Source organism: Apis mellifera, linkage group LG15 (assembly GCF_003254395.2).
Source record: "Apis mellifera strain DH4 linkage group LG15, Amel_HAv3.1, whole genome shotgun sequence".
NCBI classification, from domain to species: Eukaryota; Metazoa; Arthropoda; class Insecta; order Hymenoptera; family Apidae; genus Apis; species Apis mellifera.
In genome coordinates, this window is record NC_037652.1 from 1,747,069 (window position 1) to 1,765,624 (window position 18,556).

Here is an 18,556-nt window from a genome sequence, read left to right on the forward strand (position 1 = left end):
TCTACGTCCATTCTATTATCCATGTTCTATCTTTGGGACTGTGCGGCGAAAAAAAAGTATCTCATGAAACTCGTAATATTGAATGTCTTTTTCCTGAAAACGAAAAAAACTTTACCGTACAACAGTTCGAGAAATATTAGATGCAATTCTTTTTGAACCAATCTGCATGAGCGTATGACTGGATAATTTGATAAACTAAGTACAAGTAAGACAAATGTTACCTCATCATGAAAATCAGCATGGTCGTGTCGCACTAGCTACTACTGCGCTGCTGTCTGATACACTTCCATTGTATATTATTGCATTTAAACTCGAAAAAAAAAAAAAGAAGCTTTTTGTAACGAATAGTTCAGCAGTGGTAGCTTTTTGAAGTACATGACTGCTGTTCATTGAACCCAGCTCATATAAACGTTCATTTTTCCATTTACTTTAAGTCATTGCACCACATCAAATAAATGACATTTTCATTATATAATCATGAGAATTTTACGTGATTTTCATTATCCCCGACACATTTCACTAATTTTATAATATATTTCAATGTTTATTTTTAGCAAATTTCAGCAAATCAAAAATATCAAAAGATAACATTTGTTAAAAACGATAACATAGATGAAAATAATTCATATTGTTTACGTTAAATAAGAATCTTATTTAGTTATTTACTTCATTTTTTTTTATCAACTTTTTAATTATCAAGTTTATTTTTTTCATTAATTTAGATCAAAATAGATACGAGAAACAATACATTTATAAATCATTAAATATGAATCGTAATCGGATTCGTTTGATCGTTCGTAATATTTGATACTTGTTGAGATAGTTTCGAAGTTTCTGGATAAACTGGTGGTGCTTCAAACATAGAAACCTGGAAAATATAAATAAAACATTACATGATAAAATTAAGATTTTTATCTACCATTATTTGATAATAATAAAAAATATTAGAAAGGATTATAATATTTAACATAGATTGGAATATATAAAATTTTTTTCTATTTTTTCATTTGTTTTATTTCTGTTCCTATATTCTTTCAATTATCGAATTGAAAATAGACATACTTTATTGAAAGGAGTTTCATAAAGAGGAGGTGCATTACAAGCATCGCTATAAGATGGTGGTCTATCCATTGATGGTGTAACTATTGAACAATGCAGTGGCCTGGAATCTATATTGCAATCTGAATATCTCATGTTATAATTATATAATCTGTAAATTTTAATATTTAAAACTAACATTAAAAATATCTAATTTTGTTAATTTTAAAATATATCTCTAAAACTATATTTTAATTTTAAATTTCAAATAAAATTGGATTAAGTTATTAAAAATTCATATACCTCTTATAATACAATAAAATTGCGAGAAAACATAAAAATAATAATAGAAAAATGATCACAATCATTTGTGATGATTATAAATATATTAGTATACTACTATAAATATACAATTTTTATTTCTGTAAAAAAAATTAACATTTAAAAAAAATTCCATGGTTCCATAAGATATATAAATAAAAGAAATTATAATTACTTACAATAAAAATTTATAATATAACTATATATATTATATATATATAATATAACTACATATTATAAATATGTAGTAGTATAAAACATTGAAGTGCCCCAGAAATAATTTAAAAATATAATAAATTTATTATTGTTATATATTGATAATATATTTAAACATATTTTTGTTCTAATTATTTAGATAATTTTCATTTTTTGTTACATTGCAAACTGTCATCAAAAAATGACAGTAATGTTTAATTCTATACACTTTTTTACTATAGATATAAGAAATATAATAATATAAAATATTATAGATATAAGAAAAGATGAAAAAATGCTTTAACAAAATAGAATCCAATACATACCTCAATATTTAAATTTACTATGAACATTCCTTATAAAAAAATATGTATAATTGAAAATTTATAGCTAAGATATACCAATATTATATTACTTAAATATTAATAAATTAATAAATAAAGGATGAATTTATAATTTATTTCACATTACTGATTTTCAATTAAAAAATTTTATTGCATGATTTTTTTAACTTTTAGATTTTAATATTTATAAAAAACAAATATTGTAAATTTTTAACTTTTCACAAATAAGTAAACATATTATTTTAAGCTTAAACATTAAATATATCTTGCACATATAAAAGCTATAATCTTATCAGATGATATCACTTTGATAACATTACATACAATTGATATTTTAATCATTTTCCTGAGAATTGATATACTCCTTAACATATTTTCGTTAATATATCTTTAAGAAATGATATAAATAGGTAAATGAATAGAAAAAGTGAATATATATATATATATGTATATATATACAAAATGGTATAGGGTATATTTTGTAATATACATGAATAAATTATTAATAATCCGACATTATAACAATTCCTAGGATCATATAATTTACAATAAAATGAAGGCTTATGTAAATATTTGTTTGAAATTAATGCTGTACAATCAATTTGTTAAAGTAATTAATGCTTCTACAACATTTCCCCTATGTTCTCTGAGTGTTTGTTCTGCTACATTTCGATTTATTTCCATTTCTCTCATCTAAAATAATATGAGTGTTTTAGTGAATTGAACAAAATTTTTAATATATAAATGAGCTAATTAAAAAATAGTAATAATGATTATAATAAATCTTACAATAAGATCAACATCTTCTTTTTTAATAGGAACTTTTAACAATTCCTTTTCTCTTGCCTTTTTCTCCGCAGCTTCTTTATTTCGTCGATCTCCGATTATACTTAATGCCTTTGGTAGAAATGATTATGATTAATAATTTTATATATATATATATAATTGTGTACATAATTTTTCGTAGGTTAGGTTTCAAGATTACACATTTTTAAGTGAAAAATTTAAAAATATAAATTATAAATATTAAGAAAAGTAACAAAAAAATTAATTTTGAATTTGAAGAATAAGAGTTTTCATCATTGCAAAAAAAAAATAAAGATTATTGACAATCATAAACACACGTGGAATAGATAGAGGATAATATGAATACTTACGCAAGAAAATCCATCAGATGAGGATATTTCTTTTTCCTCTGCATAATCTGTAACTTTTTCTAAATCTGCTGCACCACTATCATATTTTGCTGTTTTTTTCTGTGATTTCTCTTGTTGTACTTCATCAGAATCACCATTTACATCGTTATCCGCCATTTTTCCTTTTTTTAAAATGTACTTCACATTGTGTAGATAATTATGAACTATATATGATAACTTCACGTTGAACTCTAATAATGTCTATTTTCAGTAATTTAATATCATTAATTGTTATAAATTATAAGAAGTTGATTAAGAAATATTATTTTATATAAATCTTAACTACTTTTAATTTTGTACAACATAAATTATAATTTAAATCATTATATCATTATGAAAAAATATATTTTTTTAAATAAAAATTATTAAAATATATTTATTAAATATAAAATCTTAAATATAAAAAATATCGTAATTATTATTCATCTACAATAAAATTTTAATTTTATAAAAAAAAAATAATTATTTAAAAAATCTAATATACATAGTTTAAATAAACAGAAATAAAGTTAAAAAAAAAAATAAAAAAAAAATAAAAAATAAAAAATAAAAATAAAAGAGATAAAGATATAAAGAAAAAATGAAAATAAAACTAAAAATATATTATATATATATTTACATGTAATAAAAATTATAATAGAAAATTATAAAAAAACTTATTAAATATGCAGTTATATATATTTTTTTAATTAACAAATATAAATAATCTAAAAATATGTATTTACTCATTTTAACTTTTAATATTTCAAATCAAATAATATTCAGTTAAAATTAAAATATTGCGCAGAAGATAAAAAAAGTAGCGATATATATTTAGACATTTTAATTTTTTATTATTGAATAATAAAAGTTGAACTTTTTTTCGTAAAATATCAAAAATTAATTAGACATAATAGAATCACATAAATTATATAAATAATGAAAATAATAATATAAAATTTTGTTTAAATAAATAATCGAATAAAGTTATTATTTTATAATATTAACTTTAAATAAAATAAAATTTATTTTATTAAAATAAAATAAATTGATGTTACAAATTATCATCAGTTCATCTATGACATATATAAAATATAACCTAATAATTACTGAATTAACATAAATAACCGTTATTTGCTGTGAAAAAAATATTTTAATGTTTTTTTTATATTTTATTAGAAAATTATTAAATAATTTATAATAATGACCGAACCATCATTTAGTAAACCAACAAATGATTCACCATTTTTTCGAAACGAACCTGTAAATTATACGACCGGTATATTTCAATTTTTTATAATATTTTTATATTTTATATTTTATATTTGTTTATATTTTTATTTTTAAATTTTTTATGAATGAGAATAATATTTTATAGAAATTCGTCAAATGATGCATGGATTTGGAGATAGTAGTGAACCACTAATTGAATCTGCGAAAATTGTAGAAGAAGTTGTTTTGCAACAAATGAGAACAATAATAAAGAAAGCTTGCGAAGTTTCTGAAAGACGAGGAAATTCGAAAAAAAATACTTGTGTTTCCGCAGAAGATCTAATTTTTTTATTACGTAAAAACAAAGTAAAATTGCAGCGACTTATAAAATATTTAGGCAAGTTTGATCTCAATATTATGAATTATAAAATTTTATTTTTTCCAATGTTCTTTTTTTTTCTTATTTGTTTCTTATTTTTTGGCAAATATTTATATATATTCATATTTTCCAGATTTAAAACAATTTAAAGCTTCTATACACAAAACTATAGATAGTGATTTACCTGAAGATATTTTGGAAAATGAAAATTTAAATGGATCCAAAAATAAAGGACCACTTTATAGTTTTCTTAATGAAATTAACAACACTGGTGAACTTCTTGAAGATGCATCTACTATAGATGAAGTTAAACAACAAAGATGTGTTCGTGCTGAAATTATGACAAGATCTATGGATGAAGCTAGATATTTAAAATTTAGTAAAGCACGTAATGCATCATTTGCAAATAAAAATCGACACAAATTTAGTGATTGGATAGCATCAGAAAGTAAGTTTTACATATTATGAAATATCATATAATTTATAGTTATTTATATCTATTTATCAAATACATTCTAATATTATATCATTTATAATATAATTATATCATATTTTATCATTTTAGGTGATGTAACAATATCAAAACAAGCATATACAATTTTGGGTTATTTAGCATATGAAACAGTAGCACAAATTGTAGATTTTGCATTATTAGTAAGACAAGATCAAAATAAAATATTTGGAGATGCAATAGATCGACTAAGACTTAGTTATGTTAATCCTTATACTTATAAACCATATTATCATGGGAAGGTTTGTAACATTTTATCATATTGAATCTTGAAAAAGATAAAGAAACATATTATGTTTTTATTTTTCTAAATAATTAAGCAGGTAGCTGTAACAAAACCAATAACACCTGCTGAAATAATTGAAGCTCTCAGACGATATTGGTCTCCTCAGTTGGATATGACTGGTCCATTTAATCGTTGGTCTATGAAAAAATCACATTTAAAACTTCTATCATGTTAAGATAAATAAATAAGGGTAAGAATTAATTTAATTATAAAAGCAAAATATATGCCTTGTATAAAGAAATTATCAGTATTTTATTTTAAGTTAAATTAGAATATAGAGATATTTTAAAATTGATCAATATTTATTGACAAATTCCTGTATCTCTTACAGATATATTTTAGATTTCCAATATTAGATGTACACATTATAATTACTACTTAAATTATTAGAAGTTTATTCTTTTTTTTTTTTTTTTTTTTTTATAAAATCTTTCGATTATCTATCCTAATGTGTCTTATATATATATATATTTTTTTTTTTTACAATTATAATAGTTTCTGTACAATTGATAGTCCCTGATTTCATTTTAAAGATAGTATTATAATACATTTAACTTTACGCTAACGCATGATACGTTTGCATTCATTGTACTTTTCATAAAATATTTGGATTTTTCCTTCAAAGTATCTTATGATACTTTGAATGTCTTTTAAATGAGATATTCTTAAATTTCATTATGCAACATAATGACTAAAAAGTTTCTTTTTAACATTCATTATACTAAATATTTAGTATCTACAAATTTGAGCTAGTCTTATAAATTTTACATGATATTTCATGAATTCACACAGATACTAATTTTGCTTCTGTATCATGGTGAAAGTAACGTCGATACACGTACTTTTCCTTCTGCGCCACCAGTTATACAAGTTCCGGATTGATTGGCAGTAGACCAGTCACAACAGAGTGTACCTTTATGTCCGCCTAATTCTAAAATTTTTGCTTGTGTACCTGGTGGCATCTGAAAATTTATATTATATTTAATATTAAATTAAATAATAAAATTACTTGAAATATTTAATATATAATTAGATAATGAAAATTATATACTTTGTATATATTTCCTCCAGTTTGTGTACAAAGTAGCATATAGTTTCCACTTTGATCAAAAGTAAATAATTTTCCATGAACTGTATTTTTTTCTACTTTAATTTTTGTTTCCCATAAAATCTTTCCTGAATGATTTAAACTTCTTTGACAAAGTTTTCCATCCTCACTTTGTGTACAAATATTTGTGTAATCATTAATTAATTCTATATCAATAATTGGACTTGCATGACAACTTATGTTATCAATAATTTCGTTTCGTCTTAAATCGTGTATTAAAATATTTCCATTAGATAATCCCGTAATAAGAAGTTGTCCATTATGATTAAATGCAGAGCAGAGTGCAGTTACGTTTTGTTCCATTGGCAAGATTCTTTCTAATTTTCTTGTTTTTATATCATATAATAATAATTTTCCTTCATTTGAATCAGATACAGAACATACAAATGTTGATTCTGTTGGATTGCATAATAAAGTAATGATTCGAGAGTTCTCGTGTTGAATATCCCATAAAGTTTTGTAATCGCGAGTATCATGTAATTGAATTAGGCCATTATTATCTCCATGTAAAAAATATCGTTCATTTTTCGATATCCAATCTAATGCTGTAATAGCTTTATTTGAGTTTGCTGGAGTAGAGACAAATGTAGTGACAGTTCTATTGGATAACAAAAAATAAAAAATAAATTTAGCAAAATTATAATTATAAAAATTGATATTCTATAATTAATATTTTATTATCTAAATAAGTATTTAATATAATTACTTTGGTGATGGTATCGGAGTCCATACTTTAATAATACCATCAGCATCACCTGTAGCAACGTAAGAACCACTTGCATTACTTTTACATTGAATTATTGATGTTTTATGTTCTGTATATTCTTCCTAAAAATAATTATTTTTTATAAAAATTTGTAAAATATTCTCTATATAATAAATACTCATAATGTACAAATAATATTTTACCTGACTCAAAAGAATATAAGTGGAATCGATTTTATCTTTAGCTTTCCGTTCGGCTACCGTATCAATAGATGAATCTCTTTTTCTAGAACTTGTTAATCTTGAATCACAGCTAATGCTTCTTTTACTAACAGGTTCAGATTTATTGATCGAATTTATTTTTCCTTTTGTATTAGTTCTTTTTGTTGATATCACTTCAGATTCTACAACTTTCTTTGTACTTGTTCCAGGCTTTCTATTTAAAATTGGACTGGAACCACCGCCTATATTTCTTATAAGATTTCTTAAAGTTTTAGGATTTTCTAATAAAGGAGATTCTCTATTTGAATAAGAAGAAACATAATCATATTAATAATATAGGATATTAAATTATTTTTGTTTATGAAATAGTTAGTGAAAATATTTACTGTGCTATAATATAAAAATCATCCATGAGTGGTAATTGTTGAGGAGCTGGTCCTGGATTTACATCCATTACATTTTCTATTTTAACAGATTCACTTAAACGTTGTTTCAATGCTTCATTCTCTTCTTGAAGACGTTTTAATCTATTTGTATCTTCGTCTATTGCAAGTAATGTTGGTTGTGGCATACACTATAATTAACAAATAAAAAATTAGACTGTACATTGCTTAATTAAATATATATATACAGATAAATATATTTATTAATAAATATATATATATTTTTTTTCTACAATTTAAAATATTAAAATTTATAAATGAGAGGCACGATGCAAAATACCTTTCACCTACTTGAAAAATAGTAGCAAGAAAATTATGCAGGGACACTAACATAGTGTCCTGCCACTGTCTACTAAAATGAACAGAATATGCTGGATTGTCTTCAGGATTTTTAACAAATGGTAATGCTGTAAAAATAAAAAAAAAATACAAAATACTTTTTTCTGCAATTTATATGAATAAAAATATAGAGAAAAAAAAAAAAAATAAAATATCCTACCAAACCATTCTTTCCATTCTGAATGTCCTTGTAACTCTGGTGTCATTTTTATAAAAAATTCTTGAATCCTATCTTGTTTATTGTTTACAGCTGCATTAACTAGGTACATTTTTAAAACAGCATTCTCTAATTTTCTCACAGCTGGTGTGAAATGACTTTCTAAACGAGAGAACATTCTCATGTCTAAATGTCCCCATAATTCTCTTAAAGATGCTAAGTCATAATTATATATGTATTGCATCAATTGATCAACAATTTTATCAACCTGATAAAAAAATAATGAAAAATTTTAATTAGAATTAAATCATCATACAGAAATGAATAAATTTATTTCAAATTAAAAATTATAAATATTATAGATTATAAATAGATTATAAAATATCATATTTTTTTTATTTTATTTTTATCATTTTCTTAATTAAATAAAATTTGTACATATGATTTTCATATAGTTTTATCTCTCTTTTTTTTAATCACTTTAAGTGCTTACGCGCTCACCCTGAAACCTTTCTCTTTCTCAGCTTTCAAATCGTTATCAAAAGCCTTCAAAGTTTGACTGAAACCCCTAAATAGCAAATATTCCTTGACCAATTCGTCCACATATTGAATATGAGACATTTTCTCTTATTTCTCTTCGAAATATTAACTTTTTTTCCTTCAAGTGACAGTTGTATGTTGTCATCCTTTAGCCATTTTAATGTTTGAATAGGGAATTTTTTTTAGCCTGTGACAAACAATGTGACCAATATTAATATTTATCTATTAAATAATATCACTTATTCTAATTTTTTATCTTATATAAAGGCGGACTCTTGAATCTTACCATTAAACATTAATATTCTTAATGTTAACGATAATAGCATAACATGAGATTGCAATTGAATAATTAAAAATGAATTATATAAAATCATATATGATAAAATATCTTTAATATTATAATCATATATTATTATTATTAATATATTAATAATAATATATTATTATATAATTATTTCTATCATTATAATTTAATATAAGATTACTAAAATAATAAAAATAAATTCCCTATACAATCTATATTTGAAAATATTAAAAATAATTTTTATTTGCTATATTATTGCTTTTTTTTAATAATTTTAGTAATAAATTTTTTTAATGGTAAATTTAATTGAAATTTTAATATTATACATTATTATATTATGTTAATATAATATAAAATTAATAAGTTAATATTGAAAATTAACTATTATATTAAAAATTTATTCAAACAAATAGTTATTATATAATTCAAATATCCCAATTTATTTTTTTCATAATATCTTAAAATACAATCTATGAACAACTAAAAAAAAATTAATAATTATGGAATGTGATATATTTTTATATTTGAATTAAAATCAAGAGGAACAAAAAGTATAGTTATATTGAATGAAATATCTAAAAGAATTTAAATATTTTATAATCTTTGCATAATATATATATTATACGTAAATATAATATATAATATATAAATGTATTATGAAAAAAAATTACCATGTTTACATATAATATAAATGTAAACATGTAAAAGAAACAAGAGAATAGATTCGAATTTTTAATAATATCGTTTTTAATAGAGTACAAAATTTCTTTCTATTTTTTTTTTATTATTGTATTAAATTTTTGTTTATTTTGTTATTTAAATCTCATTGCTATATTGAATAGTATTTTATACCATATATTTTACATCATATATGGCGAATTATGCTAAATAGTTGTCTTAGAAATACATTATAAAATGGGAATATAATATTTATTTTTACATTAAAGATTAAAACATATTATAGTTTTTTTAGAAAAAAATAATTAATAGAAATTATATTCCTATTTCATCTATAGTTATATATATATAGTACATATAAGTACATATAAGAGAAAATATACAAAATAGATAAAGACAGCATGATAGAATAGTAGAAAAATAAAGATAGGATGAAAATATAAAAATTAAATATATATCAACATATTACAATATATGAATGATTGTAAACAGATTCTGTGGTTGTTAAAATACCTACAATATGGAAGAGTAAAATAATTAAGCATTCATGATTATATCAGCATAAAAATTAGAAAATTACCGTTATTTCTAAATTAGATAAAATAAAATAAATGAGATAAAATAAATAATAGTAAATAATAAAATAAAAATAAGAAAAAAAATAAAAATGTATAATTAAGAATTGACTATTAGCGCCATCTCTTGAATGCCAAAGATATTTCTTCAAAAATATCTCTTGAATACTCCTAAAAAAATATTTTTTACATTCAAGAGATAGGAGATTATCAATTTTTACATCTATCTCTATCCTTTTTCTATTTATTTATTTATTTTCTGTCTATATCTGCTTCATCTGCTAAAGTAATCTTAAGATGGCAATGATTTTCAATTTTTATTCTACTCTGTCCTTCTTTCATTATTTTTTTTTCTATATCTATCTGTCTATATTTGTTCTGCAAAATTTATATGCTCAAGTTTTCATATATAATTAACTTTATTGTCTTTTTTGCCTATTAATTAAAAATTAAAGTTATATCTCGTAAATATACATATTTATATATGTCCATTTTTGTATATAAATATATTATATATTTATATTTTTATATATCATAAATAAATAAAATATAATACTATTTTATATTTCGTATTTTATATAAATTCATTTCTATATGTCGCAAAAGATTTTTATGTTATTATAAATACAAATTTATTATTACCACATAAAGTATTAATATATTCGCAGAATACTTTTAGAGAATTTATTTAGAAGATTAAAATAAACTTAAAAGTTGATAAATAAAAATTTCGATTAATGTTTATTTATTTATAAATAATTAGAAATTGAAAATTGAATGATCTTCTTTTGCATTTCATTTTGTCTTCTTCAATTTTTTTAAAACCCATTTTAATTTAACAAATAAGTTTTAAATTAATATTTTTGTATACCAATTTTTATTTATATTATACCCTTATATTATTTATTTATATTATACCAATTTGTTTTGATCTCTAAAAATTATCTTGCAAAGATATTGTATGAATATATTAACATCTATCTATAAATATTTTAGAAATTTAGTGTGCATTAAAGATTTAAATATTAAGACATAGGCATCTACATAGAATTATTTAAAAATATTTAATTTATTCATTATTTTTATGATGTATAAGGAAAATAATTGAAATGAAGATAAAAAATCCTATATCTTAAACATTTATTCGTAAATAAAATTCACAATGATATCATTATGATCATTACTATAATAATAACAAATACTCGTTACCGGTAATCAAAATGTTCGTTTTTTATTTCGTTTTCTTTTTGTTAAGTGGATTTGCAATGTGTAGTAAAATTGCAGATATATTGTATAGACACTAAGCGATCTGCTATATTTTTTTTCGTAGGAAAGAAGAAGTATATTTTTGATGCTTAGCAACGAGTAGTATACGCCATATATTTTTTTTCTTCTATTTCTATAATTTAACTGCATTTCAGGGATTTTTATTTTTACCTGATAAAATATTAATAGCTAATACAGTTCATTTTTAAAAGGCACAAGTTTTTTCTTCCTCTTCCCGCGACGAAAATTTATTTCGATCTTCCAGTTCGATCGTCAAATATATTTATCTTTTTCTTTACAACAATATTCATAATTACAATCTTTTTTCTTAATACTTCATTTTGATTTATTGTGTACTGAAAATTTTATTCATTATTAAAAAAGGAAAAAATATTTTGTTTTATAAATATTTTAACATGATTATTTTTTAACATGATCAAATTGTTTGATCATGTATGTTCTTTTTTTGAAATATACAAATGTGTATATAATGTGAATAAAATAATTATAATATAAATCATATAAAAATAGAAAAAGTAAAAATATTATTATGATTGAATAAATCACTAATATAATATTAATAAAAATTTAAAAAAATATTTTAAATTAATTGAAAAATAAATATTTCAATATATATTTTATATTAAAATATTTTTATAAATTATCGATTTTTATTTATCGAAATTAGAAAATATTGTAAATTAGAAAATATTGTTTACAATTTAATATTATTGAATAAAAATAAATATCTTCATATTTTAACCATACTATTTTACGAACATAACTGGAAGATCGTTTAAACAATACGATTATCTATACGATTTTTTAAAAACAGAACATTCGAACAGAATTAAAAGATTGAAAGATTAACAATTATATTATCTGTTCGAAATCACTTTTGGTACATAATATAAAAACAATTTGAGGCAAAAAAGAAAACAGCGATATAATAATCTAAAAAATATATAAAGTACGAGATTGTATTTATTGTCAACAATAAACTACGATAAATAAATCTAAAATAAATAATAATAATTTGTTATAATAATAATGTTGTTTTTGGCCTGTGAAAAATAGTAAGAATAGTTATAGAATTATATCTTGTTCTTTATCGAAATAAAAAGTATCGGATAACCTTATTTACATTTTGTAATTATTAAATTAATTTATTTGTATTGTGATGATTTTATTTTGTTATATTTTGCTTATTGATTGTTCGTTAATTTGTATAGGATAATTAATATAGATTTTAATGTAGATGACATCTTTCAAATTTTTCATAGGCCAAAAATTTGAGATTATAAATAGAAATGAAAATCGAACATTAATATTCAAAGTTTTAAAGAATATTAATACGTTCCGTATCGCGTCATAATTGAAAATTTCACAGTTGAAATTTTAAAGCCAAGAAGATTAGCTTAGAATATTTAATTATACGTAGCTATAACCCGTTGCAATTTTTTTTTATTATAATTTTTTTTTTATTACATCTAAAAATCTCAAATACTTTATTCAAGCTTGATTAAAATTTGCTTTAATAAAAAAAATCGTAGAATTATAGCTATTTTTGATTTTTTTATCTTTTCTTTTTAAGAATTAAAAAATATCTTTGCTCTCTTAATATTTTTACCATGCATTGGAATTCTTTCAATGATTGCACGACACGGAACTTACTTATCTTAACTTTAATTTTCCAATTAGAAAAATCTAAAAATAAACTCGAATTTCGTATCGATTCGTAAATTGATCGAAACTAATATATTAATAATATAATTTCAGTTATCAAAAAATGCTTCAAAGATAGTTTCATACCAAACGTAAAGAAATTCATAATTACGTGTATTTTTTGTTATGACTAGAGTGCAGTAATTGGTAGATCATATGTTTTAACAGCCCGTGTCCCATAAAGAGGTTAGAAGTGTCGATTGGCCGTTATATATATATATATATATGTATATATAACACTGTTCATATACACATGTGAACAGCTATTGGATCGAGCACCAATCTCAAAGTGAATTATATATATTTATATATATAATTGTGTGTGTATCTTTATTTCCATTATTTTAATTCGTCATTGAACATTGTTCGTTTAAGCGAGCGAACAAACATGGCTTTAAAGCGGAAATGCGCGCGTGTCATTGGTGCTTGTTGTGCGAACGCAGCAATCGATTGGATGATTCGAATATTCTTTTGTTATTTTTTTTCAATTTTAAAAATTTTTTTTTAGAAAATTTCTATAAATCCATGTCCTCTTGTTTGGCTTTGGGTGCGATCCTCTCGCCGCTATCCGACTCTTTGACAGAAACATGAACATCAGCTATTTCAACAGGTGGAGGAATCACTGGATTCACTGATCGATCCTCTTCAGCGACTTCAAAGCCAATCGTCGCGCCAATCTTCTGACTTGCATGCCTGAATGAATCTGATAACATCACCTGTGACGAAAGATTGACGAAAAATTATTAAAACATGTATAAATATTCTAGTTTTTATATCCATTTGTATATATATTTTTATTGACTTAATTAATTTTATATTTTTTAAAATAATTGTTTATATTTTATAAAATTATAGATTAATTAAATTAATATAAATATAAATTAGATTAAATATTCTTACATTGAATATAAATATTATATTAGAAATTATTATCATAGAAACACAAAAATTATGTAGAATTTAAGTGTTATTAATGAAATATTTATAATCTTTTGCATATTTTGTTTGTAAAAAGAATTATTCGTTAAATATATAATAGTAAAACGTATTCTAATAAATTGATAATAATAATTTGAATTTAAATTGGAAATCTTTTGATATTTTAGAAGATTTTTCTGAAACATAATATAAAAATAAATTTTAAGGAATCAAATTTGTGGAAAATCTTCTTATATAATATCCGATAAAGAAGATAACGAATGTAATTGAAGAAAAATTAATTAAAAATAAAAGATTTATACCTGCACAACATTGATGCACATAGATGTGAGGGCCAGGCCGAACACCAGGTATATTATCGAACCCATCATGTATACGGGATGCTAGACCAACCAATCAATTTGTTAATTTGTGCATGTATACTTGCCATTCTTCAAAATTTTTAATTTTCAATAAGAAAACACGTGCAATTGTGCTGAAGTGATATTTATGCAAAAAGCACGTACAGAATAATGTATATACGATGTTGTACGATTTTTCGTATTATATGTATCTTTTTTTGTTAGTTTGTCTATTTGTTGATGATGACCTTTTTGATTTTCAAAGCTTACCATCTGAACGCCACCGTGAAAGAAAGAAGCAAGAAAATAAATTAATTATATGTTAACGACATGGCTTCACTATTGAAGAATTGTTGGGACAAGGGAACATTCCATCGGTCAGATACAAAGCGAACGCTAATTGCAAATGAAAATTGAAGAATAATATTCTTCTAAGAGAAACGTTTTGAATCAAATATTTTATAATGGATTAAAAGAAGGATATATGTATTTAAAATTAAAAATTAAAAATTTCTTCTTGTTCAAAATCTTCAAAAGATATATTTAAAACAAAAAAAAAAAAGGAAATATTGAAATAAGACATTAATCTTTTATTTTATCATGAATTTTTTCTCTCTGATTTTATCAATTTCAGAAAAATCAGGAAAAAATATCAATTGAAAATTTACATATGCATCAGGCTGAGAATCATAGTTTGAGTTGCAAAATATTTCAAGAAATCAATCATATTCAAAAACAGTTATCACAATTATTTAAATTGATTAAAAATTTTTTTATATTTTTATATATTCTTCAGTCTTATACCCAATACATTGAAATAATTTATGCGCTTAAAATAACATGAAATTGTAGCATGATTTCATTTTTCATTAGATTTGAACTATGATTATATTGAAACTAGAATATTTGAATTAAATAAATTTGCAAAATTTGTTCTTATCATGCGATATAACTGAACATTTTTAATTAATTTTTATTCTAAAAAGTATGTATTGACAACAAACGTGTCTCTTTGAATTCACTCTCATAACGAATGAATCTCTTCATCTAGGGGGAACGGATGTGATTGGAGCAAGATGCAAAATATCAGACGACGATTAAAAACGTCGTTGAGATAAATGAAAAAAAAAAAAAAAGGGAGGGGTAAAGAAAAGATCACCTGTGGCACGTAATCGCCGAAACCTATAGTACTCATGGAGATGAAGACAAAATAGAAGCTCTCGAAGAAGCCCCATTCTTCCGACCACCAGAATATAGCCGCGCCGATGAAGATGTAAACGACAAGGATAAAGATGGCAACAGAGATCGGTAAATTGAACTCGTCGTCGACAGCGAACGCTGACATCGCTGGTGTTTCAGGTGTGTCAGGCACGTTTCCATCCAAATTGAGAACAGTTTGAGATTGTTGTGCCTGTTTCTGCATTTCTTCAATATCCTCCGGATTGATCTGCGAGGGCCTCTTAAACGTTGCTAGATCGTACACCAATTGCACGCCTTTCATTACCTCCTGTTTAAGAAAAGTTTTTTTTGTTCAATGAAATTATGGAATTATAATATTATATTATTCTGTTTTAAATTGTAAATAACAGATTGTGATAAATTTTTTAGATAAATATAAATATATAAAAGAAGTTTTTAGATAAACAACTTCTTTTAATAATAACTTGTTTAATTGTTTGTTGTTATTCGTTTTAAAATGGATATTTGTAATTAAAATAAAAATTACTTGTCGAGGATCTTGAAAGAAGAGGTGAGTATACCATTTTTGATTATTTTTGACTCATTAAACAAAATTCCACATTGTTATAAGTTAGATGCAAGTATTGTAACAGGAACAAATATTTATTATAAATTTTCTGAATGTTTATTATTCTATGAAATAAAAATAGATTATTAAGTGAAATAAGAATGCAGATCTAGATTTATTCTTACCTTGCATCTAATAAAATTATTAATAAAAATTGATTGATATATTAATAAAAATAAAATTTTTAAAAATTAATTTTTTCAATATTTTTCTTTTAATATTAAGCAAAAACAGTTATGATAATTTTATAAATAATTTAATTTTATAGTTTTTTAAATTATAATTTTCTAAAGTTACAAATAAATCTATCCTTATCTGCTGGAAACTCAATTATATATTGATTTTAGTTTTTCAAGAAATTTTTTAATAATATTTCTTCTTTCATGAAATTTATATTTAAAAAAAAATGAAATTACAAAGAAAAATGGAAAAAATCCATATATACAAAAATAATATAACAGCTATTAATAACAAAAAAATTATTATAAATTCATTTATTTTATAGAAACTTAAATTTCATCTACCATAATATGTTATTAATCCTATAATTAATAATAAACCAATATCACCAATCCATCTCAACCTAGAATAATTGATAATATATTTGGTCTTAAAATCTTAATATATTGAAATTAAAAATAAAATTATTAAATATAAAAAACAATCTATTTTCAATTCAGTTAAATCCTATAAATAATAATCATTGAAAAAATTATTTAATAATATAACAGATGTCCATAATATACAAAATTAATAGCATTATTAATGAAAAATATATGAGATAATAAAATTATTCTTAAACCGATCTTTTAATCTCTATTTCACAATTCTGATCCTTTCTTTTATTAAACTTCTTACTTGGACAGGTACAGTTCGACGAACTTTCCGGCAACTTCCGGTATAGTAGAGCCTCCTGACGAACGCCCAAAGGAACTTGATACCACGTGTGAATAATTTGCCAAAATCAGCCAGTATTATCAGAAACATAGGGATCCCGAAGATAGCGTAAACTATTGTGATTGCTCTTCCGGTGTTGGTACTGGGTGAAATGTGGCCGTATCCTAAAATAACGCGAGAGAATTTCTGAGTAATTGCGAAACACTGATAATACTTGAAATATTGTAATGTGATCTATTATCAGCGATAAGAATTGAAATTTTTAGAGAGAGAGACTCGAGACTCATTCGATCATCTTCTATATTTCCATGGGACAAAAATAACCTAGGTGATACTAAATATTGCAATGGCATTTGATCTAACTTTAGCAGTTTTAGTGGCATAATTTGGCGGTTGTTTACTCGTCGTATTTTCCAATAATAGAATATTGTTTTCATGCGGATATTTTGAATAATTACAATTACTTCTTTTTTTTAAATTTCCTTTTAAATTTTAAGTTTTGGACATCAATTCGAGTTCCACGTTGTTGATAAATTTTCGATTAATTGGAATTAGTTTATTAGATTAAATGAAAAGATGTCTAAAAGATAGATGATTCTCTTTAATTAAATATATTCATAAATATTCATAATTTTGTTATGAATATTCATGAATTGCATTTTATAATTTTTTAGTTTTAATTTAATTAGGTATTGGATAAATTATATTATGCAAATTCAAGATAGCTTTTGTTCTCAAAATTAAACTTTCAATTATTCAAAATTACTAATTAATAATAATATAAAGATAAATTACGAATTTATTTTTTTTTATTAAATATCCTATTTACCATCAATACCAAGATTTATTATTAATTGTCAGTTTCAATTGTCATCAAATCATCACAAAATTCAATGTATTCTCGCGTATACATTGAGCAGAAATTGGAAAATTATTATTCTCATTTTAAATTTTATCAATTTTATATATTTTCACAACTGCCATCGGACGCGTGCGCATTCAGCTTTTGACAAATATCAAGTGGCACACTATCGTCAACACAACTATAT

At 22.7% G+C, this 18,556-nt stretch overlaps 4 protein-coding genes across 10 annotated transcripts in view; 1 reads left to right on the top strand and 3 right to left on the bottom strand.

Moving 5' to 3' along the window:
- Positions 1 to 2,340: 2,340 nt before the first annotated feature.
- On the bottom strand, positions 2,341 to 3,256 carry LOC552553 (huntingtin-interacting protein K). The gene is made up of 3 exons (XM_026445648.1): positions 3,056 to 3,256; positions 2,688 to 2,795; positions 2,341 to 2,591 (listed from the first exon to the last, which is right to left on the bottom strand). Exons 1-3 carry the CDS (start codon positions 3,209 to 3,211, stop codon positions 2,496 to 2,498), a joined length of 360 nt encoding a protein of 119 aa, XP_026301433.1. The 5' UTR covers positions 3,212 to 3,256; the 3' UTR covers positions 2,341 to 2,495.
- Positions 3,257 to 4,092: 836 nt separating this feature from the next.
- Positions 4,093 to 5,702, top strand: LOC102654708 (transcription initiation protein SPT3 homolog). Of its 2 annotated transcripts, none has more exons than XM_026445461.1 (5): positions 4,093 to 4,352; positions 4,452 to 4,682; positions 4,798 to 5,112; positions 5,230 to 5,417; positions 5,496 to 5,702. In XM_026445461.1, the coding sequence occupies exons 1-5, from the start codon at positions 4,277 to 4,279 to the stop codon at positions 5,634 to 5,636; spliced, it is 951 nt and encodes a 316-aa protein (XP_026301246.1). In that variant the 5' UTR covers positions 4,093 to 4,276; the 3' UTR covers positions 5,637 to 5,702. The 2 variants fall into 2 exon arrangements, with proteins under 2 accessions (XP_026301246.1, XP_026301247.1); XM_026445462.1 differs by having other exon boundaries at positions 4,094 to 4,352; positions 5,499 to 5,702.
- Positions 5,703 to 5,931: 229 nt separating this feature from the next.
- Positions 5,932 to 9,154, bottom strand: LOC100578260 (WD repeat-containing protein 91). Of its 2 annotated transcripts, none has more exons than XM_006558263.3 (8): positions 8,937 to 9,154; positions 8,439 to 8,703; positions 8,231 to 8,346; positions 7,883 to 8,070; positions 7,479 to 7,794; positions 7,276 to 7,397; positions 6,513 to 7,167; positions 5,932 to 6,423 (listed from the first exon to the last, which is right to left on the bottom strand). In XM_006558263.3, the coding sequence occupies exons 1-8, from the start codon at positions 9,054 to 9,056 to the stop codon at positions 6,274 to 6,276; spliced, it is 1,932 nt and encodes a 643-aa protein (XP_006558326.1). In that variant the 5' UTR covers positions 9,057 to 9,154; the 3' UTR covers positions 5,932 to 6,273. The 2 variants fall into 2 exon arrangements, with proteins under 2 accessions (XP_006558326.1, XP_016772357.1); XM_016916868.2 differs by having other exon boundaries at positions 8,929 to 9,055.
- Positions 9,155 to 13,384: 4,230 nt separating this feature from the next.
- The window catches only part of LOC411958 (TWiK family of potassium channels protein 18), a 34,486-nt gene continuing 29,314 nt past the window's right edge, over positions 13,385 to 18,556 (bottom strand). For 2 of the 5 annotated variants that reach the window (XM_026445380.1, XM_016916720.2), the window contains 5 exons: positions 17,469 to 17,671; positions 15,963 to 16,310; positions 14,969 to 15,076; positions 14,765 to 14,845; positions 13,385 to 14,239 (listed from right to left, as the gene is read on the bottom strand). In XM_026445380.1, the coding sequence (XP_026301165.1) occupies positions 14,039 to 14,239; positions 14,765 to 14,845; positions 14,969 to 15,076; positions 15,963 to 16,310; positions 17,469 to 17,671 (941 nt within the window). In that variant the 3' untranslated portion in view covers positions 13,385 to 14,038. The remainder of the gene's footprint in view (positions 14,240 to 14,764; positions 14,846 to 14,968; positions 15,077 to 15,962; positions 16,311 to 17,468; positions 17,672 to 18,556) is intronic. The other 3 variants (XM_026445381.1, XM_395425.6, XM_016916721.2) reach the window with 2 other exon arrangements.

Excerpts from the sequence above, each read along its gene's own strand:
- LOC552553 (XM_026445648.1), bottom strand. The coding sequence starts at position 3,211 with ATGGCGGATAACGATGTAAATGGTGATTCTGATGAAGTACAACAAGAG. Across the intron at positions 2,796-3,055 it reads CATCTGATGGATTTTCTTGC|GCATTAAGTATAATCGGAGA; the intron begins GTAAGTATTCAT and ends TTTCTACCAAAG. Across the intron at positions 2,592-2,687 it reads AAGAAGATGTTGATCTTATT|ATGAGAGAAATGGAAATAAA; the intron begins GTAAGATTTATT and ends ATATTATTTTAG.
- LOC102654708 (XM_026445461.1), top strand. The coding sequence starts at position 4,277 with ATGACCGAACCATCATTTAGTAAACCAACAAATGATTCACCATTTTTT. Across the intron at positions 4,683-4,797 it reads GCGACTTATAAAATATTTAG|ATTTAAAACAATTTAAAGCT; the intron begins GCAAGTTTGATC and ends CATATTTTCCAG. Across the intron at positions 5,418-5,495 it reads AACCATATTATCATGGGAAG|CAGGTAGCTGTAACAAAACC; the intron begins GTTTGTAACATT and ends TAAATAATTAAG.
- LOC100578260 (XM_006558263.3), bottom strand. The coding sequence starts at position 9,056 with ATGTCTCATATTCAATATGTGGACGAATTGGTCAAGGAATATTTGCTA. Across the intron at positions 8,704-8,936 it reads AGAAAGAGAAAGGTTTCAGG|GTTGATAAAATTGTTGATCA; the intron begins GTGAGCGCGTAA and ends TTTTTTTATCAG. Across the intron at positions 6,424-6,512 it reads CTGGAGGAAATATATACAAA|ATGCCACCAGGTACACAAGC; the intron begins GTATATAATTTT and ends ATAAATTTTCAG.